We start from the raw sequence: 23,538 nt of genomic DNA on the forward strand, positions 1-23,538 counted from the left end.
AGGGGCCCTTGTTGTGGGTGACGGTGGCACAGGAGTTAAGTGCTCGTCCCGTAATCGAAAGGTTGCAGGTTCGAGCCCAGCTCAGTCTGTCGCTGCCGTTGTGCCCTTGGGCAAGACACTTAACCCCCCTTGCCTGCTGGTGGTGGTCAGAAGGACCGGGGGCACCTCGCCTCTGTCAGTGTGCCCCAGGGCAGCTGTGGCCACATTGTAGCTCATCCCCACCAGGGTGTGAATGTGTGTGTGAATGGGTGAACGACTCCATGCTTTCGTTCTTTTTAAACACAGAAACAGTTTTGTTTACCTGTTATTGACGCTACAGTTTCGCCGACGGCTGCCGGCTTCTTCAGGCTGACGCTGATGGTGACGTCACTTCCTTCTCCGTTTATCTGCGGGCAGCAGAGGACGTTGTCGCCCTCTACTGCCCGCTCTCCCCTCTCCGACGATGCAGTCCCATGCGTGGTCCAGCGTGTAAACTCCGTCATCCCTGTTCATGGTCCCACATCCACGTCTCCTTATCTCGATTGCTTCCTTGATCCATCTTTTGTATTTTTGTTGTTCTGTGGTTATGATCCGTGTGCTGTCCCAGTCCATTATATGGTTTTCTGGACCACGCATGGGACTGCATCGTCGGAGAGGGGAGAGCGGGCAGTAGAGGGCGACAACGTCCTCTGCCGCCCGCAGATAAACGGAGAAGGAAGTGACGCCACCATCAGCGTCAGCCTGAAGAAGCCGGCAGCCGTCGGCGAAACTGTAGCGTCAATAACAGGTAACAAAACCGTTTCTGTGTTTAAAAAGAACGAAAGCATGGATTTAGAACCACGACACAGCAAGAACACATCTAAGATGTTCAAAGGGTGAATGACTGATTGTGTTGTAAAGCGCCTTGGGGGGTCCCAGGACTCTAGAAGGCGCTATATCAAATGCAGGCCATTTGCCATATAAAATGTTACTAAATGATTTTCTAATAATTTCATTACATTAGCATTGCTCTTAAAATTGTGGACACCAAAATTAAATGTTTAGAGTTAAATTAATAAATGTGTTTGATTTGTGCAGAGTCTTAATTCATAAACAAATCTTGTTGACGGGACCGTAAACCTGCAGGTTTAACTTTTCCTCTTCAGGATTTCAACGGTAACAACATTAACATTAAACATCAAATTAATGCAAATTACATGTCTTCACTTCATACGTCCATTCTTTTATTCTTCAAGGAAACACGTTCCTTCATTTCCTGTTTAAATAAAAACCACATCCTCCATCCTGTCTGTCGTGCTGTTTAATGTGTTAAAAAGTGTTTATGGACTCAAAATATTCATATTTATGTTCTTACCTACTTTAGAAAGCTTACTGAACAGCCTCTGTTCAGAGAAATAGTTTTAATCCTTCAGGGTTGACAAGCTAATGGCGAGTCCAAACCAGCAGGGACCAGACTGTGTCACCAATACAAACACATGAACCTTCACAGCCGTGATGCTCGTTGATCACCACAGAGTCCACGTGAGCGTAAACACTCTATGGTCCTGGTGGGTTTAGACCAGCTGCTAGCTCATCACGCCTCCGAGCTAATTTCCTGGATGCATCCTGTCCCAGATTCATCCCAGTGTCCTCTTCCTCCAGCCGCCGTATTCGATCGATGGGCCGCGACATGATGAAGAGCTCCAGCGTAAGCGGAGAGATCTACACGCAGGAGCACACAGACGGCAGCCAATCAGACACAGCGCTGGGGACGGTGGGTGGCGGCGGCAAGAAGAGACGCTCCAGCCTCAGCGCGCGCGTGGTGGCCATCGTGGGCAACCGCCGCAGCCGCAGCACCTCACAGATCAGCGGGCCTGGTGAGTCACCACGGCGAGCTACCCTTTTAAGGAACTGATTTATTCTTTTGCTTCAACAAATGCAAGAGTCATAAAAACATGTATAAATGTGAAAGTAGGATAAAATGTGGTCTTATTTCTCTTTTATCCAGAAGGAAAGAGCAAACGGGAGAAGGGCGCCTCGATCCAGAGGAGCACAGAGACGGGAATGGCTGTGGAGTTGCCCAGGAACATGAGCCGGCAGCCGAGCAGAGAGTCCAACAACGGCAGCATGAACAGCTGCAACTCTGAGGGAACGTCAGTGAACTTTTACCACCTTCTGACAGGGAAGCGTCCTGGTTCTGTCTTTCCGGGTCGTTCTCCTGCGGGCAGCACGATCGGATCACAGCTCTGATCATTCTAACCACCTGTTCGTGTTTTCCTTTCGTTTTTTCTCTGGTAGTTTGATTTTCCCTGGAGTGAATCTGGGAGCCAGCAGCCAGTTTAGCAACTTCCTGGATGGACTGGGACCAGCACAGTTAGTGGGCCGCCAAACACTGGCTACTCCTGCAATTGGTATGAAACTCTCTGGTCTTTCTTTTGTCTCTTCTTTGCCTTTTTTCATCCATTATTTTCTTTTTTAATCCTTTCCTCTTGTCGGATGCTTTTAAATAAAATTTTGATGAAAATTCCTTCTCACACTTGTTTCTGATCGCAGTTAACGTAAGCATCTCACTGACTTTTAAATCATCTATCATTTCTCTGTTTGGGGTTGTCTAGGGGACATCCAGATTGGAATGATGGAGAAAAAGAGTCAGCTGGAGGTGGAGGTCATCAGAGCTCGAGGACTTGTACAAAAACCAGGATCCAAGTCTCTCCCGGGTAAGAACCAGACTAGTGCGGCTGACAGTGGCAGAACCCTAGATGGCTATCAGCCACTTACCACAGAGAAAAGCTACTTTTTGTGTCCACCACTAGTAGGGATGGGTACCGAATTCAGTACTTTTTAAGGTACCGACCGAATTCCATAGTACCGACAGAGCACCGATTCACGTCATTTGAAACGGTGCCTCGTTTCGGTACCCGTCCTTCACAATGAGAACTTGTCTAGACAGCTGCGCATGCGCAAGAGCGTTATATCGTTGGTCGCTGCGAGCGAGTTGTAAACAGAGCAGCATGGTAGAAAGAACGCACGCTAACGCTTGGGTCCACTTCACTAAATGTGATGGGTAACTGGGTGATGATGAAACCAGCGACAACGATCTAAGTGAGACATCCTCATCTTAATCTGCTTAGGTAGGTAAATATAATTAGCTTGATATGTTAGCTTCCATTTCGCTAATGGTGCGTTCGCTTTCTCCTCGGAACTCCGAATTCCAGAAGAACATGAACGCGCTCTAAAGTTTGGCTTCACTTTACTAAATGCGACGGGTGATTGGGTGAAGATGAAACCAGTGACAACGATCTAAGTGAGGCATCATCGTTTTAATCTGCTCCAGCAGCTAAATAAACTGTTTAAGATAACGTTAGCTTGGTATGTTAGCTTCCATTGCTACCATTGTTATCAGCTAATGGTGCGTTTGCTTTCTCCTCGGAAATTCTAACTTCCCAGTAGGAAAAATCAAATGAAGAGACGGCAAAAGGAATGAAGATACACAGTGAATTTAGTTCACAGTAAAGATGATTGCTTCAGTTTAATTATCAGCTTATAAAACTACAAGGACGATGTTAAAATACAAACAGTTGTATGTTATTTATCGTGATATTTATCAAATATGGTTATATATTGAGAAAAATATATATTTAATTATAAAAGAGAATTAAAATAATAAACACTCAAAAGTATCTAAAATTGGTACCGTTAAGTACCGGTATCGATTCCTAGGTACCGAGAATTAGTACCGGATCGATTCAAATGTCAAAGGTACCCATCCCTAACCACTAGAGGGCAGCCTAGGATATGAAGTATGTATGTGAGGGAGGAGAGAAGAAGTGATGGGGAGTTAAGATGGATGCCTGATATTGCTACATGTGACGCAGGTTTGAATAAAGCTTGGAAAAGGAATTCTTGCCTACTCGTGCCATTTTCTGATACAACAGCTGACCTTAACACAACCGATTCAAGCTAACAGGAAACCGTACAAATGGTTAATAAAAAGAAGAACGCATAAACCGTTTGCAATCTGAAAATCTACTTCAGTTTTTAAGTCCATAGCTCTTTCAGGGTTTTAAACGCCTTCAGCCTTAATTTTATGAATTGTCCTGAAGTACAAATATGTGGCGTGTAAAGAAATATGTAAAGCATCCATGTTAGGGGATAGAGATCAAACTGAGGTTCCCACTAATTGGTTTTTCATTGTTCGCTCTCAGCTCCGTACGTCAAAGTCTACCTGCTGAATAATGGAGCATATGTAGCCAAAAAGAAAACCAAGATTGCACGGAAAACACTCGACCCACTGTACCAGCAAGCGCTGCTGTTTGAGGAGAGTCCACAGGGTAAAGTCTTACAGGTGAGCAGCAGTTCCCTCTCTTCCTGTCAAAGATTCCCACATCAGAGGCATGATAATAACCACTTTGTCGTTCAGGTGATTGTCTGGGGAGACTACGGCAGAATGGACCATAAAAGCTTCATGGGAGTCGCACAGATCCTGTTGGATGAGTTGGACTTATCAAGCACGGTTATTGGTTGGTACAAGTTGTTCCCACCATCCTCTCTGGTGGATCCGACACTCGCCTCCCTGACACGGAGAGCATCTCAGTCATCTCTGGACAGCTCGCCTGGACCCCCTGGAGTTCGGTCCTAGTGGACCAACAGCCCTGCGCCGTCAGTCGAGTGGTAACAAAAAAATTAAACAAACTCTAGAAATGAGAGAGAAGCAGAAGAAAAGGAGAAAGATGGAAGTGTAGAACAACAACAATCAGAAACAGTCCCAACAAGAAAGCTTTGTTGAAATCTGACAATCACTCCTGTCGCAGTTATTTTTGTCTGTCGTAGGAAGCGGTCACATTTCAGTGTTTCATTTCCTTTCAAAGAGGAATCTCATAGGTTGGTTTTTTTTTTTCAAGCTGGAAGATGAAAACTATGAGTGTCAGCGAATCAAAATGAAACAGGGTGATCTTTAACTGAATCAACATAGCAAAGAAATGTCTGTAAGCATCGGAATGTATGTCCTCGGGACAGAGGTAATGCCCTGCCCTGCCTGCAGGTGGCGCAGTCTTTTCTGCAGCGGCCTCCTCTGGAAGCCCAGCAGACTGCCCCCCTACAACCCCCCCACCCCTCTTATGTGGGAATTCAGTCTGGAAGCACAGGGCCTTCTTCTGGTGCCTAGATCACTGGTCCCTCTTTTCAAAATGTTTACCACGGCCACTCTGGGGCCGCCGTCTTCTAGGAGTCGATTCTTTGTCGTCCATTTCTTTTCCTTTGTTACTTCAGGCACAAAATGTTTTTACAGTGCGTAAACTGCTCATGATGGTGTTGTCAGTCTGATGTGTGCATGGAGAGAAAAAATAAAAGGTTTAAAAAGAATAAAAAATTTTGTAAATGTCTGCAAGTATTTTGCTGGGGTGATGGTAACTGCGATGGCTCATCGTTTTGGCTCCTTCCTGGTTCTGACGTTCCAACAAAATACTCTGGATGGATACTTTATCAATTTTGTTGCCTCTTTAACTTGTTAGTCGTTATTTGTACGACGTAAAGCCAGCCTCTCACCGGACTGTGTCTGTTAGAGACAAACTGGGATTCACAAAGGTTCTTAAGTTCCTTCAAGTCAATTATAAAAGTTTATTTTTTAATCAAGACTACTTTTTCTCAAAGCGGTCATTGCAAGTATCAGGAACATTTCTCTCTGGAAGAAGTTGGGGACCAATAAGACTAATGTGTGTGTGCGTTGTCCCAGTCTACCCCTGCCTGGGGGGGGGGGGGGGGGGGGGGGGGGGTTCTAGGACTCTAGAAGGCGCTTTATCAATACAAGCTATTTACCGTCTAACGTTTGACTGATTGGAAACAAAAATGTATGAACTGTGATTCCAGTTTTATGTCTGCAGACGTGTCTGCATTCCAACCACTTTTCTTAGTGCAACAAAATCCAGGCGTAAACAGAACTGGAATGACACCGAGGGGATGGGCCATCACAATGACATGTCTTAGATTTTTACACCTGACAGTGAGGTTAGTGTTGTTTTCCACGTTCTGCTCCTGGCCCGGGTGCTGGCCAGCCGTCTTTGTATAGATGTATATCAGGCCTCCATGGAGGTTGACCAATAAGTCAATTTTATGTCACTTTCAAGCGTCGCAAAAGTAGAGCGTCACTGTAAAGAAAAAGAAAATAGTTGTCCGCTTACGACAGAGCCGGAAAGGGCCGTCTAATTTTTCACATTTTTGAGGGCGTGCCTTCCCTTACCCCCAGCACGTTTGAGGTTTTTATCTGAACCTTAATTTAACTTTTTTTTTTAACGAAAGCACAAGAGCTTGATTTTTTTACTACAAAAAGTTTAACTTTTCAAAAAAAAATAACAGATAGTTATAAAAAAAGGAAAAAAAGCAGCAAACCCGTCAGTTCAGTTCATCTCTTCGACTTAACCTAGCAGACAAGCAGAAAATAATAACGGTTTCTTTGTGCATCTCTGTGAAGATGAAAGTCGGGACGCCAACGCTCACCCTCTGCTTGGTCTGCTGACTCCTCCCACCATCAAAAGGGGCGGGGCCAGCATGACTTTGGAATCAAGCTGCATGCACATTTTTTTGGAAAACCATTCAAGAAAAAAAGACACTGAACTAGACGCGTGTTAGTTCCACGTACTGTAGGGCCGCTTGTTTGTTGCATGCAGTTGTACAGTTTGCTCGTACTTGAATATTAAAGAGATAAAACCAAGAAGCCATTCCCACGACACCAAGACATTTGAGCTGGGCTGCAGTTTGTTCCACGTCCCTCCATCTGGTGCTGAATGTCTCTCAAACAGAACCCCAAGATCACGCTGATGTCCTTCCTTGTTCCACCAGAAGATGTACTGTACTGTAAAGTCAGACCCCACAGCCCCTCGTAATATTACCCACGCATCATAGCATACCTTCGAGGGGCTGGGGTGATTTTAATTAATATGTAAAAATCAGATATGGAAGTATTAAATATGTTTTAACTGAATAATTTAAAATGTTGTAACACGAGCTGTTATATAAAGGTTTAATGCAGATTCACACAGAGTCATACGCTGTAATTTACACAATAGATTATTGCAAATGATGCCAAGTCGTTTATGGTGTGTTTAATACGGTACAAGATTAGGGACCAGAAAGAGGTACGACCCAAAGCGGTCAACGGGTCACGACGTTTACCACGGTCCCAACGGGGCCATCTTCAGTCCCTCCTCATCAGAGTTTTCGTTTCATCGTCTGGTGGAATTTGGTTTGGTTCTTTTCCTCCTTTTGTCAATATTAACAGGAGAAATTAAAAAAAATAAAATGTTGATTGTTTACAATCTTCTGTGTTCCACTGAGGCAAGAAGAAAATTAGAGAAGAGGAAAAGCGTTCACTGCAACATTTCTTGTTTGTATAACAGATGTGGCTAAAATGATGTGTATGTTTTATATATAAAAAAGTTCATTTTTATTATTAACAAATAAAAAAAGAATGTGTGGAAAAAATACCAAAGGGTCGTTCTAGTTTTTTTTTTTCCAAATCTGATCATTTTGTCTGCGTGAGACAGTCTGGTAGCAAGATATCAATAAAAAAATAACGTGTGTTTCGACCACGCCTGTACATACTTTGAGGTTCATCAGCTTGTAAAAGTTTGCAATTAGCATGACTGCAAATCAGACGTGGGTATGTCGCATACTCATGGCCACCACTGATCTCATCCTCTCCCCTAGCCTAGCTGCTACTTAGCAAATGACAAGATTTATGGTGCTTATTTCTTCCTGAAGGAACGATTCGAAGTTTGCCAAACTTATGGCCGTTTTACCTCTGTTTGACGTGTCTGGATGTCAATTTAGTGATGCACATTCATAGTCCTGGACATATTTTCACACAAAAACTAAAATAACTTTTGCCCCCATTCTAAAATATCAATGCATCTTTAAGCTAGTTACGGTTTTGCCTTCAAGCAGGAAAAATGTGAAAAGTTAGCTTGTTTTCCACCTTTATTCCCCTGGCAATCACGTCACCCCACAACACAGCAACGATTTACTAGAGTTGTGTAACATAACCGATCAACTGAATAATAGATTCATTTAAGCCACAAGAACAAGACTGAGCCCGCTGTAGTAACAAGCAACAAGTAAGGACTCACATGCCTCCAATGGGGCAGCTGCTTCGGTAATGACGTCATGATCACAAGCCCTATCGACTTGCTTTCAATTTTTTGTTCTTCTGTGAACCCATGGTCTGGAAGTAAATGGGCATGACTTAAGGTTGGTTTATGCTTGACGCATCCGCGAGGTTCGCATGGCTCCGCGCGGAAAAATTGCGTCATTTTAACAACCACGCCCCTCCACCGCGCCTCCGCACGGCCCAAACTTTCCGCACCGCGCACCTAGGAAATTTTCTAACCACGTGGACGGTCGGACGCGGAAAAACATGGCAGACTGGCAAGAACTAGTATGGCAGAGGTTGGTAAATACAGACATTTGTATGATTCAGCTCTCAGAGATCACCGTGATCAACATGTTGTTAATAATTCTTGGAGAGAAATAGCTCGCACTGTCGGAAAAGACGAGGACGCTGTTAAAAAATGCTGGAATGCCATGTTGTAAACAACAGTAATTTTTACTTCTACTATGGTGTAGTGTTGGATGCATGCCGTAGAGCTCCATGCTGCCCCCTACAGTTTGGGAGAATATTGGCTCACCGCGGAGACGAGCCGCATGAACCGTAAACGCTGCGAGTTGTGAAGCGCGTTCCATCCGCGAGCCGCATCACCAAGCGGAAAGTAAACGCGTCGAGCATAAATCAAGCTTTAGGCTCCCTACAGCAGAAAAACAGGAGGGCAATCAAAAGACTTTGTCACTACCTTCGTTTTTTTTGTTCGGAGTCCGAAACTTTCTCCCTCGTCTCCTCGGCCTGCCCATTTCAGCCAGTTGTTGTTTTTTTTTTTTGTCATTGCAGCACTTTTATGGTTTGTTTTTATCTGTGAACCAATTTGTGTTTTCTGGCAACATTTTACAATAAGGGTCTATTTATTAATGTTACTTAGTTCATTATTAAGCATTAATAAACAAAGTTTTAGTGTCCTTAAAGTTAGGTCAAAGGGCTGGAGGGTGTCTGTTTGCATTACTTTACATTAACATTAAAATTAAGCAGTTATTAAGAATTTCTTTAATAGTTAATTAATGCTTAATAATGCACTAAGTTTCGTTAAAAAAGGGACCCTTACTTGATTTCAATCTGTATAAAGTGCTATATAAATAAATTAACAAACAGTTTATGTAATGTACACACGTGGTCTTTATAAAATGTAGCTTTGGCTCCTGCAGGCCCGCAGAACAACAAAACGAATGCCGGCCACTGGGGCTACAAACACTATTTTCTAATTCCGCTTGTTACGTGCCACGGATTTCACGCATGCATGTCCGTGAATTTTAAAGACACGTTTTGGTACCAAGGAAGTGCTTATTTTCGAATGGGGGGAAAACGTCATTTTAGGTTTTGTGTGAACATAAGTCCAGGACTACAAATGCGCATCACCAAAGTGACGTCTTCGAACCATGCAGACACGGAGAAAAACAGAAGGTAAATAGCTGTAAGTTCCGCAAACTTCAAATCCTTTTTTCAAAAGGAAAGAACAACATGACCCTGTGGGACGTAGCAGCTAAGCTGGGGGGGAGGAGATTATGTGGTGACGTTATAAATGCGACGCACCAACGTCCGATTTGTAGTCGTGCTAATTACAAACTTTTACAAGCTAATGAATCTCAAAGTACACGACTGGCGTGGTCGAAACAGCCATCGTTACTTTTCGTTTAAACTGAAGTACAACATGCGATCCAGGGCGTAAAGCAAAGCGGATTAGAAAATAGCTCTTTTAGCCCCGTTGACTTCCATTCATTTTTTCATTCTTCCGGGAACCCATGAGCCGACTGGAAAGGGAGGAGACTTGGGCTCCCTATGGGGAATTTCTTCCTTCGGCTCATGGGTCCCCAAAACAAAGAAAAAATGAATGGAAGTGAGCAGGCTCTACCAAAGTTATCTTCTAACCCGCTTTGCCTTACGTCCTGAATCACTCTTCAGTTTAAATAAAAAGTAATGTCTGTTTTGACTGCGTCTGTCACATTATTTAAGATTTATTAGTATTAATTAACCTTTTATCTTGAAGTGAGACTTGAAGCTGTAAAATGAATTGAAAAGAATCGAACTGTGAGACTCTTGTGGTCAGGATCAGGATTATTGTTAGAGTGATTCATTCAGAATTTTTGATTCAAGTACAAAACATATAAATAATGTGATACATGATCATATTGTATTGCATTATAATAATAAAACCTTCTTCAGGTTGTGAAATCAGCAACTTGGACTTTAAACTGCTAGTCATATTTCAACTTTGCCTTAACTACATATCTGTAGAGCTCCAGATATCAGCTCTATAGTTCAGGGTGAAGCGGTGGCTGGGGACTTGTTAATGTTCTTATCTTCATGCAACACCGGTTCTTCTGCTCTGCTTTTACCAGTGGTGTGTCCAGGCCTTTTAAAATGGGGTGGCCCATGTGGGGCACTTGTCTATAAATGCGTGGGACCTATGGTCATCCCTCACAAGATAATTATTTTTTTTCATTCTAGACAAATGGAGTGGAGTGGGACTGGGATCAGGATTCTAAATAGGCTCCTTCAAAGGCAGTTCGACATCTGGGTGTTGTGATTGATGAACACCTGACCTTTAAAGATCATGTTGCCTCTGTTGCTCGTTCATGCCGCTTTGCGCTGTATAACATACGAAAGATCAGACCATACCTAACACAACATGCCACCCAGCTCCTGGTGCAATCTACTGTCGTCTCCCGCCTCGATTACTGCAACGCCCTTCTAACTGGTCTTCCAGGCTGTACTGTGAGACCTCTTCAAATGGTCCAGAACGCAGCGGCGCGTCTGGTCTTCAATCAGCCACAAAGAGCACACGTCACCCCTCTGTTCATTGAGCTCCACTGGCTACCGCTAGCAGCACGCATCAAATTCAAATAGCTAACACTAGCATACAAAGTCCGAGACGGTACGGCTCCCATCTACCTGAATCCTCTTGCAAAGGCTTACGTCTCGGCCCGGCCGCTCCGGTCATCACAGGATGGTCGGCTAGCAGTGCCTACACCACGCTCAGGACAATCCAGACTCTTCTCATGCATCGTTCCACAAATGTGGAATGACCTACCAAGCACTACCAGAACAGCGGCGTCCTTTTCAATTTTCAAGAAACTCCTGAAGACCCTGCTCTTCAGAGAGCATCTTCTAAACTAGCACCCTCCCTGCACCCGTCCCCCTCTCTACCGTCCTCTCCTTGTTCCCTCCTCTCCATGACTGATGTCAAGTTGCTGTTGTTATTGTTGTTGTTAGCCTCAAGGGCAACATGCCGATTATCACTTGTAAGTCGCTTTGGACAAAAGCGTCTGCTAAATACATAAACATAAATACTATTTATGTCAATATGAATAATCAATAATAAAAATACAGAAATGTTCTGTGGTCCGGGGCTGTAAAGTGTTGTTAAGGGTGTATGCTGCCACCTACTGTTTGGGGTTTATAATCCTAAGCCTTTTCTGGACGATGTAAAGTCAATTTAAATGGAACTCAGTGGGGTGGCCAATCCGATTTCAAGGGTGGCATGTGCTACCCCAGGCCACTCCCTGGACACGCCCCTGGCTTTTCCTCACCTGTACACCAAAGAGACAGGAAGGGAAGAGGGGATAGGTGAGACATGGAAGTGAAAGAAAAAATGAAGAACAGAGCCTCCTTCTGCCCGCCAGGTTGAACAAATAATGTTTTCCAGACAGCTTCCTCTCTGTGTTCTCCTGCTTCGTGTTGATATTCATGTTGTTAAGTGTTGTTGTGGGGTTAGGGTTAGTAAATAAAAGCCATTTACCACCTCCAGCCATTTTATTGAACTTTGTTACATCTTGTTTATTTGGTTATATAATTTTGATGTATACTACATTGTAAAGGACATAATCAGTCTAATTATTTTACTCACTAGTGGTTTAAACTAGTCTTGCCTGTTCTATTTGTAGTGAAATGTACCAAAGGCCAAGTTTTTCATCAAAATGAACAGAAATTGACTTTTTCATTTGCAGACACAAACATCTCACCTGTCTGGCCTCCCAACAAGAAAAGCACTGCACAATGGCCTTGTCGCCGTCTAAAGGAGCCATAATAAGCCTAGCTCCCTTATCTTGGCTGGAACTAAAGTCATGCAGAAAGCCTGACTTTTACTCTGAGTAGAGTTTATCTTCCCTGGCTGACAAATTACTCTGAAACTCCACATGATCATATTCTGTAAATGAACAAGATCCCAAAGTGATTGAATAACCTGTGCAATAATCAATGATGTGTTAAAATTAATATTTTTCCTGCAACGATTCATTTCAGATCTTAAACTACAGCAGATCCGTGTTTTTGATGTATGTTCACACCTTGTCGTAATTGTTGAATTAACCTTTTAACATTCTCTTCACACTAAGAGTTAACCTCTCTGAGTATCTGCGTGAAGAAGTGACTTTCTAAGGTCTTTGTTAACACCCTTTAAAATTGTCAAATTCTGATTCGTCTAAGTTTATCAACAATAAAGTTAATAGAGGCTAGAACACTTACTGGTCTAGCCGGTTCTCCCGCTGCCTCCGGGTTCAGCCGACCGGTGAGCAAGCGTTTGGAACCATCCTCTCTTTTGACCCAAAGGTCAAAGCCTCTCTGCAACGCTTGCGAGTGATTTCAGACACAACGGCTCTTTTAAGAGCCACCGAACAGCCTTAGACGGACATCTAACCTGCAGACCCTGGTTGCATCTCACGGCCGGTGAAAGCTGAATTCAAAAGGAGCAACGACTCTTTGGGTTTTCGTGGTCACGACGTCGGGTGAACTCACCACTCGGGCTGCCTTTCCTCCAGACCGCTGAGAGCAACAGTCACGTGAGGGTGTCGTAGACTCTGCACACCGGCGTCGGATGGTTTCATAACTAAAGTTTAGCTTATCAAACCATCTAACCATCTGTCTGTCAATCCATCCACCATCCATTTTCTGAACCCGCTTGTCCATGTAGGGTTGGGGGGGGGGGCTGGTGCCTATCTCCAGCGGTCAACGAGCAGTCAGGCGGGGTACACCCTGGACAGAGAGCCAGTCCATCGCAGGACAAACAATCATGCACACACACACACCTAAGGACAATTTGGACAGACCAATCAACCTAACAGTCATGTTTTTGGACGGTGGGAGGAAGCCGGAGAACCCGGAGAGAACCCACGCATGCACAGGGAGAACATGCTAACTCCATGCAGAAAGATCCCAGGCCGGGAATCGAACCCAGGACATCTCGCTACAAGGCAACAGCTCTAACCACTGCTCCACTGCGCAGTCAGCTTATCAAACCATACAGCCAAATTTATTTTATAACCCAGACACTACAAACTCTCTCCGGTACTTCAGAAAGGTTTAGCTAAAACATCTAGCTCACATTCCATCATGTCATCCATACCTTGTCATGTGCAATCATTTAGTTTAGGAAAATAGAATTAAAATAATTACGATTTTCTTGACTCTGTCTGGATTAATATGAAGTGTGTGTGTGTGTGTGTGTGTGTGTGTGTGTGTGTGTGTGTGTGTGTGTGTTGGTGTGTGTTCCCTGAATAGTCAAAGAAACTAAAGTCTTCTGATTAAACATTCAACGATCAATCAGATTGATATTTCATGTTTATATGGAACTTCACATCTTATTGATCATTTATTAAATAAGTAGCAATCCTTAACACTACAGGTGTGCTTTAAAATAAATATCACTAATGTCACTCACTCTATTTTGTGCTAAATGAGAAAACAAAACATGATGTTTTTTTAAACAAAAACATTGGATTACAACAAAGCAGATAAAATGGGGCATAAATAAATACATAACATCCATTTTCATTCCATCCATCCATCTTCATCCACTTATCCGGAGTCGGGTCGTGGGGGCAGTAGCCTAAGGCGAGAGGCCCAGACTTCCCTCTCCCCAGCCGCTTGGGCCAGCTCCTCCGGGGGAATCCCAAGGTGTTCCCTGGCCAGGTGAGAGACATAGTCCCTCCACCGTGTCCTGGGTCTACCTTTAGGTCTCCTCCCGGTTGGACGTGCCCGGAAAACCTCACCAGGGAGGCGTCCAGGAGGCATCCTGACCAGATGCCCGAGCCGCCTCAACTGGTTCCTCTCGATGTCGAGGAGCAGCGGGTCTACTCCGAGCCCCTCCCGGATGACCGAGCTTCTCACCCTATCTCTAAGGGAGAGCCCAGCCGCCCTGCGGAGAAAACTCATTTCGGCCGCTTGTATCCGTGATCTCGTTCTTTCGGTCACTACCCAAAGCTCCTGACCATAGGTGAGGGTAGGAACGTAGATCGACCGGTAAATCGAGAGCTTCGCCTTCTGACTCAGCTCTCTCTTCACCACGACAGACCGGTACAACGCCCGCATCACTGCAGATGCAGCACCAATCCGCCTATCGACCTCACGCTCCAGTTTTCCCTCACTCGTGAACAAGACCCCGAGATACTTAAACTCCTCCACTTGGGGCAGGCCCTCATCCCTGACCCGGAGAAGGCTTTCTACCCTTTTCCGAATCAAGACCATGGTCTCGGATTTAGAGGAGCCGATTCTCATCCCATACATAACATAATAAAAGAAAACACATAACATGTAGAAGAAATGTAATGCAAATAAATTAGTCATTCAAATGATTGCAAATGTAAGCACATTAGCTTCCCTGCAGCTCAAACCGGCTGGTTACAGGGCCGAAATGCAACCATACAAACTAAGAAATTAAAAGGTAAAACAAAAGCTCACAATAGAAACATCACAATAGAAACATCACAATAGAAACATCACGCGACTGTTTGGAAGGCCAAACACAACAAAACTGGATAAAAGCTGACGAATAAAGGGAAGTGAAAGATCTGATGGCACGTGTCGCCTCCCGTTCCCCAAACCTTGTATGACACAAACTTTTATTATTCTAATCTGTAACGTTTGATGTGTCGTTCCTGTTTTTTAGGGATTTTGCCTGCAAATCTCCCTCTCGTGTCAAAATATATCAATCCAAATTTGAAAAGATGGTCCCCTCAGCCAGCCTGAACAAAAAAGTCATCAAATATTGATGAAGTTTCCGGTGGGTGACAGCATGACGATGTCCTGTTATCGCATCACTGTTATTTATGCAGAAACAAAGTCCAGAGAACAAACTGATATCACAGGTGAAAGGTCACAGCAGAGGAAGAACTGATTCTGCTGAGGCTGCAGAGCAACATGAGGAAGATCTCCGAGCAGGGAAGTGACCCGCAGGAAGACCGAATTCATGATCTGGAGAGACAAGCAACACTTTATATAGAATTTGCTAAGTTACTAAAACTGGCTGAAACCTGTCTGCTGAGCTAACACCGCCTGAAGACTGCCTCCATTCAAAGCTGAAGGTGAGATTTGATTAGTTCTATTTCTGTTTGATCAACCATTTCTTCCAAGCGTTGCTGGACACCGGAGAACAGCAGATATTTGCTTGGTGGATGGGGAAATGTGCTGCAGTTAGTTTAGCCACGGCTCTTTGGATGAAGTAACTTTTCCTTTTGTTTCTTTTATTTTGGACGTCTGACCACATCTAGTTCACTTTAGGGCACCGCTGGTAGCTCTGTGTTCTATAGCAGCCCTACTCAACAGGCGGCCCAAGGGCCAGAACTGGCCCGTCACCAGTGTTGGGAGTAACGCGGTACAAAAGTAATTAATTACTGTAATGCATTGCTTTTTGCTGTAATGTGGTAATGTAAGGCACTACAGGGAAAGAAAACGGTAATATTTACTCGGTACAGTTGTCAGTAACGCGGTAATTACAACGCATTTTTAAACCCAGAATCAAGACGTGGGTTTCCTAAAAATTCAAATTGCAGGAAGCCTGAAAAAAGATCCAGTATCCACATATATGACGTCATTTATGGACTCAGCTTTGCGTGCATTCTCTGAGCAGAGAGGACGCCGCGGTAACGGCTCAAATACTCCAGCTGCGTCCTGCGCGGCCGCTGTTATATTCACAAAACCGCTCCACCAAAACAAAGTCATTCGTTTGCGATCGCTTATATCAGCCCATATTCTCTGGTACTTCATGTACTTTTCAGCTGATTCATAATCTGTGCCCCGGTGATTTCAACTCATTGCTGCTGGAGCACAGCGCAGATTAAGCTTTTTGTTTGTTTGTTGTTGCATTCGGTAGATCCCTTTGGCTGATTAGTTAGAAAGTAGGAAGTCTAGGAAACAGTTTTTCTGGAAGACGGAGAAAACATGCAGCATGCAGGAAGGTTAGAGAGAGAAAGGGCCGGAAATTATTCAAATAAAATCAAGAAAACAAAACAAAGTGCTTGAAAAGAAAAAAGTAGGTACATTTATCCCCAATACACACGTTTACCAGTGAAAAGCAATAATATATAAGCATTTAATATTTATACATGTGATAGAATCAGATCACCCCAGAAGTCAGTCCCACATCCAGGGCCGTATCAAGGCATTTGGGGACCAAGGCAAATATAGGCTTGGAGCCCCCACCACCTCACTCCCTGCTCAGTTAATATAAGATGGCAGCGTGCTGAGAGTACAGATTGTTGTTGCTTTTATTTAATAAACAATCATTTTAAAGCACTGTTATTATATCTGACTGATTTTAACAGCAACCCTAGCTCAGACACCACATCACCTTCCACATATATGTCATGAGCTCACTGAGCGTCACATGACCAGATTCATACTGAAGTTGTATTGGTGAAAGTAACTTAAAGTAATGCAAAAGTAGTGTAATGCCTTACATTTTAAAATCAGTAATATTGTAATGTAATGAATTACTTTAAAATGACGGTAACAAGTAATAAATAATGCATTACAGTTTTGAAGTAGCTTGCCCAACACTGCCCGTCAGTTATTTTGGTCGGGCCCATTGCCCACATACCTCTTAAATTATTTGTTTAATAGCTGCGACTTAACTGTAAACATGATAGTTCACATTTGAAGGTGTGGAGCTCCACCGTTTAGGCTGGTGGAAAGTTTACAACAGCAGTTTGTTGGGAAAACAAGTCGCATCCAAAAAGAGAAGAGACGTGAGTTGGACAGCTAAAATAGAACATTCAGTGATGACTGGACTGATAGTAGTAGTAATAATAATAATAATAATAATAATAATGGGCTGGATTTTAAAGCGCTTTTCTAGTCACCCAAAGCACTTTCCATTATTTCATTCACTTTCACGTTCACACACTCCCGGTGGCGGTTAGCGGCTATGTAGCCACAGCCTCCCCGGGGTGGTCTGACAGAGGCAAGGCTGCCATTTGCGCCATCTGCCCCTCTGACCACCACCAACACAGGCAAGTCGGGCGAAGTGTCTTGCCCAAGGACACAACGACAGAATGCCCCTGTCGGGAGCTAGCATCGCTCCTCCGATCACTATATAAAAAGCTGGTGGAAAACCCAAGTGCCTTGTTCATCACTGCTCAGAGAATACAACGTACGGAGGTATTTCAAGACGACTCACGCCAACTTTGATGAGGAATATCCACCAGACTCAGGGACAACAAACTCTAAGCTACCAGTGAAGTGGTGTGATTTTCACTTGCAAAGCTATAACATCTCTCTGAAGTTCATGCATACTGGGCTCGACACACGGGAGGCGACATCGCCTCTCCTTCATTTGTTTTCAATGAGACATGCGCGACAAAGCGATAATCGCGGGTCTCCCTCCTACTAAGCGAAACGCGAAAAACGTGCGTGTGAAATTTGGCGCTCGTGCACGTGTCATGCACAGGCGACCCAGCGACGCAATCCCAGAAAGGTGAAATATTTTCAACTTTTCATCGCCGTCGCTCGGACGAGGACAAATCAGCGGAGGTTTCGTTCACTGACCAATGAGCGGACAGGTTACTCCGTACACCTCCGAGCAAACATGGAAGAGAAGTTGATTATTATTATGTTTTATAGTAAAATCAGAAGTAAGATTTCACATAACTCTAGCAGCACCTTGTGAAACATCCTATCTACCGCTTTATTAACTCTGAAACGCTTAAATAACCTTAATTCCCTCCAACCTGACACAGCCAATCAAAACAACGGAAGTTTAGATTTCGCCATGGAACAGAACGCGTCGACGGCTTTGCCGCTGGCCGCGGGTCGCCTCCCGTGTGTCCGGTAATAAAAGCGACAGCGACAAATTTCGCTGATCGTGGTCGTTTGTCGCCTCCCGTGTGTCGAGCCCCTTATGACTAAAAAGAAAAGACAATGGTACATTTCAAGTGATGGAGCACATGGAAACGAGCAGTCCCCTGGCAAAAGCCTTATGACCGTTTGGCCCAATAAATAATTTAATTGAATCCCCCTGTTGTTTACTCAGTGCTGCCCTCTTCTGGTCAGACAGGAGACTGTCATAGTTGTCAGGGTTGAAATATGGAGCCAACCGTAAACCAGAGCTTGGAAGGGTGATTGAAGGCCTTTCATGACCAAATGAAACCCGGGAGACAAAAGAGAACTCAAACAGCAAAATCACACAGGAGCCAACAAGTTTCTGACTCAGAATTATGTAAACAGTCACCAACAAGTGAGTGAGAAGGGCAATCTCCTCTGGATCGTGTTTCAATACCCCAGTATTCCTGCTGAGATGTCATCAAGCCTCTTTCTTCATCATCACCTACAGAAGGACTAGACGAGCAATGCTGGTTTCTGGGTTATAAACGACGTTTGTGGGTGTAGATTTATTTTCTTACAGCTGAAATCCACCTGCAGTTACTGAGCATCATCATTTATGTTTCCATTTGTGTTTATTATAATATTAATGATTTCACCACTTAGAAACTCGACTCTTATTCTTGCTTTAGTCACAACCGCTGTTTCAGACACTGTTTCTCCTCTGACACGCCAGGTTCTCCTTCCTCTGGTTCTCGTGGATTTCTCCAGCTGATTGGTTTCTAGGGGGGGAGGTGGGATGGCCGTCAGTTCTCCAAAAGACAAGTAAGTTAAAAGACATTTCATAGATGAATCAATCAATGCAACATTATTTTCAGACGTTCTAAACTTAAACATTTTAAAGCAAACACTTAAAAGAAACCTGCAGGATGTGGAATATTTAACTTTTTAACATGACATCTGCGGCTGGGGGTGAGCCCCCACGCAGCTTCAAAATAAACAGAAAATCTATGACTTACTCATGTGTCTACTACTGACATCACAGTAGGGCTGCACAATATATCATAAATATATTGTTATCGCGATATCAGCATGCACAATATATCGTAAATATATCGTTATCGCGATATCAGCATGCACAATATATCGTAAATATATCGTTATCGCGATATCAGCATGCACAATATAGCGTAAATATATCGTTATCGCGATATCAGCATGCACAATATATCGTAAATATATCGTTATCGCGATATCAGCATGCACAATATATCGTTATCGCGATATCAGCATGCACAGTATATCGTTATCGCGATATCAGCATGCACAATATATCGTTATCGCAATATCAGCATGCACAATATGCTTATCGCAAAGAACAGATAAATATAGCAATGAACGGTCAGCTCAAATGTTTGCCACACATGATGCATTCTGTTAGTCAAACGGAAGCATGATGTATGTTTAACAAATCAAACAGAGCTCTTCACCCATTTGGCCAATCAGGTGGGTTCTCATAGGTTAGATGCCCGCCCCCGAGGCGGACGGTAGTTCATTTAGATGGTTTGCAAACACCGGAGTTAGCTTTGTTCTGCTCTTTCTGCTGATTCTGCTTTTCCCGGGATCCACTGATCGCCTTTTCTTGTTCATTTTATTTTTCCCTTTCATCACATCTTTCACTTTTCTCATTTTTATGATTTTTTAATTTTTGTTTTGATTATTTTTGTTCATGAGTTAAGTTTTTATTAATCGCAAGTAATATCGTCATTGCAATATTAATCACTGTTATCGAATATCGCCGGTTTTCCTAATACTGTGCAGCCCTACATCGCAGAGTCAGTCCCTCCAACACAGAACACAAATACATTCAGAAAATGTCTCGTAGGTATTTTGCCGTGTGGATTGTCTTCTTCATGCTGGGCCTGGGAACGCTGCTGCCATGGAACTTCTTCATGACCGCCACCAAGGTGCAACAACAAAACGATTTCCCTCAGACTATCACAACGGGTTTTACGTTAACTTTCATTTTAAAAGCAGCGAAAAGTTAAGCTGATGCTTGGTTCTGTCTCTGCAGTACTTTACGAGCCGTCTGAAGGACTCTGTGTCTACTGAGATTTCAGCAAATGAAACAAGGGAAGGAGAAGAGCACCGCAGTGTTCTGGAGGCCAAGTTCAACAATGTGATGACGCTTTGTGCCATGTTGCCTCTGCTGGTCTGTACCTGCCTCAACTCCTTCCTGTACTCTCTGTAAGTCCTAACAAAACAAAAACCAACGACCAACAAAGAAAAGTTCATTGAACTCATTTAATAAATGAATCAGGTGACAATAAGGTGTCTGCTTTAGGTTTAAGGACCTGCATCACACTACTCTTCACCTTCCAGAGGAACAATAGGCAACATATGTGATAAAATATTACCTCTGGCATTTTCGAGATGTCATCTTTTATTCAATGTGTTGTTTTATAACGTACTTTTCAAGACACTCTAAGTCAGGGCTGTTCAATTCTGGGCCTCGAGGGCCAGTATCCAGCATGTTTTAGTGGTTTCTCTAGTCCAGCGGTTCCCAAACTTCTTTAGCCGCGCACCCCCTTCTATGTCCCCGACCATGTTGACGCACCCCCCAGCCCCACATCAGGGCATGGCTATATATATATATATATATATATATATATATATATATATATATATATATATATATATATATATATATATTTGTGTGTGTGTACATATATATATGATATATGATATAAATACATATACATATACATATATGTATTTATATACATATATATGTATATATATCATATATATATATGTACACACACACACAAATATATATATATATATACATACATATATGTATTTATATACATATATATATACATATATATATATATATATATATATATATATATATATATATATATATATATATATATATATATATATATATGTATACCGTAAATCCTCTAATATTGGCCTGTGTTCAATTAACGGCCGGGTATCATATTTTGGTCGGTGTCGGAGTCGGCGGAGGTGAATAATGGCCGGTCTCTTATTGTGGCCGGGTGGAATGTGGTAACAAGCAAGTACGGGGGGCGGTTGCGTCATCGTCTCACTTTTGATTTGCCAGTGATAGACCGCGAGAGTAACTTTAACCGTGCGGAGACGAAGAGGAGGCGAAAATTTGATCAAGTTCAAAGAGAACGTGCTGATTATGCTGCAGAACACTCTGGGGAGCAGTAGGGGTTGTATGAACTAGTCGACTTCACTATAGAGACTTTTTATGCCTGTCATCGACTAGTCGCTGTCACGTGATAATGACCGGCAAGATGCAGTCCTCGGAAAAGACAGCAGCCTGCTGTCAGCAGGTGACAAGCTCCTGCGCTCGGGGGGGGGCAACGCGCTCTGCCAGAGCGTCGGTACTGACACGCGATTGTTCATGTCGGCTCATTTCCTTTAATGTTTTCTGTCTTTTTTTGCGCCTGATGTGTTTCGCTGCTGTGGAGCGGGGCGCATCACCTTGTCCTCCGGTGACGCACCGATCACTGATGCGGCCACCAAGCAGCGAGCACTCCGCTGTTTTAGCGGTCGGTAGATCTTTTAGAACTGCAGTTCAAAGGTAACTCATGAGGTGAATATATATGAACCCAGGTAGCAGTTTCTCTTTAGGACTGAGAGGAGATGCAGGAAGATAATAAACAGACAGGACAGAAAAATAGTCAAATAAAAACAAGTTAGTTTTTGTACCTGCTGGTTGCAACAAACAGACACGTCCTCTCAGATGGACCTCAAGAGTCTTTCTGTCCTTCTTTCAGTATTTCTCAGAGACTGCGTGTCCTGGGGAGCCTGCTCATCATTATGTTTGTCTTCGTGGTCACGGCCGTTCTCGTCAAAGTTCCTCTGGAGCCGCTTCCTTTCTTCTCTGCGACAATGGTGAAGATTGTCATCATCAACTGTAAGCCTTCTTCTCAACAACCTGTAGGGGGTGTTTCAAAACAGTGTTTGAAAACTTTATTAATAATTTGTAAAAATCGGGAAAGGAAACAGTATCGTGTAATTTGTTTTTTATAAACAAAACATTTATAAAAAATGACCAGAAACAATAATTAAGTTAGTCTAAAGTTCTGCTTAGAATGATCAGAGTGGATGTGAGGCGTTTTTAGTGAGAGAGCTCAGAGATTAAAGCTAAAAGTCTGGATTATTTTAGTCAGGATTGGTGGAGCGTTGAGTTTTGTCCAGTCGACTAACAGAAGACAGTCCTGCCATGTTAAACATACGCCCCATCACTAAAGCTGCCACAGTCAGGGCTGAATAAGATGCTTGTGTCCTTTGGTGGTCCAGAGCTCATGAAGCTGTTGTTCTTCATCGGCCTGTTTCTTTTGCAGCCTTCGGGGCGGTGCTGCAGGGCAGCCTGTTTGGGATGGCGGGTTTCCTGCCTGCTTCATATACGACTCCCATCATGAGCGGTCAGGGACTCGCTGGAACGTTTGCTGCCTTTGCTATGATCTGCGCCATCGCAAGTCTGATCAAAAGCCGTCGAAACTAAAATCAGCATCTCATTTATGATTTAGTATCTCACTTCCTTCCTTCCTCCTATCTCCAGGTGGCTCGGACCTTCAGGACGCGGCGTTCGGTTACTTCATCACGGCCTGTTTTGTTATTTTTCTTTCCATCCTCTCTTACCTCCTGCTGCCTAAACTGGTAAACACAAACAGCTGACACTCAAGCCTGCTCTGTTTACTTTTAGATTTAAACAGCGTGGAAGCAACAGTTTTTAAAACCTCGAAGCAAATACTCTACCAGCAATGGCTCCAAAAACATGTGGCAGAGGGATAAAATCACCACGACGGCTATCGTCATTTTGATATCAGTTCCTGGCATTGGTTAACTTTCACCGATACCAATATTGGTACTGGCACCGATACCGGTTCATCCCTACTCAGGACCCATGCACCGATGGTAATGATAGGGGAATCCAGTCCTGTGTTCTCAGTCCTCACCTCTTCATCCTCACGCATGACTGCTCACTTATTCTCACCATTAACACCATTTTTTATTTCACCGACAACACCACTATTGTAAAACTGGGTCAGAACAACCATGAGACAGGCTCTGGTGCAACTTAAACTAGATCAAATAAAAAAAATAGATTTCAGGAAATTATAATGGACGGAGAAGTCTGGACTTCCCATCAGAGACTGCTTTATGTACCGGGGGGGGGGGGGGGGGTCCACATCCCGGCCGATCTCACTGCTTACCTGGTAGAAAAAGACCAGAAGAGACCGTAGCAGAGAGGGTTAGCGTTAGCTACCAGCTGTGGATGAGGTGTGTCCCAAAGACCTTCTGTCCAGGTCTGCATGCACGGTTTATCAATGAAAGTGTCCGGTTTG

At 43.6% G+C, this 23,538-nt stretch overlaps 2 protein-coding genes across 14 annotated transcripts in view; both read left to right on the forward strand.

Annotated features, from left to right (window-relative positions):
* Positions 1-5,339, forward strand: part of rims1b (regulating synaptic membrane exocytosis 1b) — a 99,218-nt gene extending 93,879 nt beyond the window's left edge. For all 11 annotated transcript variants that reach the window (XM_054743886.2, XM_070552093.1, XM_054743876.2 and 8 more), the window contains 6 exons: positions 1,621-1,835; positions 1,967-2,111; positions 2,257-2,369; positions 2,574-2,675; positions 4,164-4,303; positions 4,379-5,339. In XM_054743886.2, coding sequence (XP_054599861.2) covers positions 1,621-1,835; positions 1,967-2,111; positions 2,257-2,369; positions 2,574-2,675; positions 4,164-4,303; positions 4,379-4,597 — 934 coding nt within the window. In that variant the 3' untranslated portion in view covers positions 4,598-5,339. The remainder of the gene's footprint in view (positions 1-1,620; positions 1,836-1,966; positions 2,112-2,256; positions 2,370-2,573; positions 2,676-4,163; positions 4,304-4,378) is intronic.
* A 9,897-nt stretch (positions 5,340-15,236) lies between these two features.
* LOC107395000 (equilibrative nucleoside transporter 1) overlaps positions 15,237-23,538 on the forward strand; it is a 26,153-nt gene continuing 17,851 nt past the window's right edge. For all 3 annotated transcript variants that reach the window (XM_070552100.1, XM_054743875.2, XM_070552101.1), the window contains exons 1-7: positions 15,237-15,411; positions 18,882-18,970; positions 20,031-20,112; positions 20,220-20,392; positions 21,964-22,103; positions 22,534-22,668; positions 22,752-22,849. In XM_070552100.1, the coding sequence (XP_070408201.1) occupies positions 18,945-18,970; positions 20,031-20,112; positions 20,220-20,392; positions 21,964-22,103; positions 22,534-22,668; positions 22,752-22,849 (654 nt within the window). In that variant the 5' untranslated portion in view covers positions 15,237-15,411; positions 18,882-18,944. The remainder of the gene's footprint in view (positions 15,412-18,881; positions 18,971-20,030; positions 20,113-20,219; positions 20,393-21,963; positions 22,104-22,533; positions 22,669-22,751; positions 22,850-23,538) is intronic.

This window comes from Nothobranchius furzeri, chromosome 6 (assembly GCF_043380555.1).
Source record: "Nothobranchius furzeri strain GRZ-AD chromosome 6, NfurGRZ-RIMD1, whole genome shotgun sequence".
Lineage (NCBI taxonomy): Eukaryota > Metazoa > Chordata > Actinopteri > Cyprinodontiformes > Nothobranchiidae > Nothobranchius > Nothobranchius furzeri.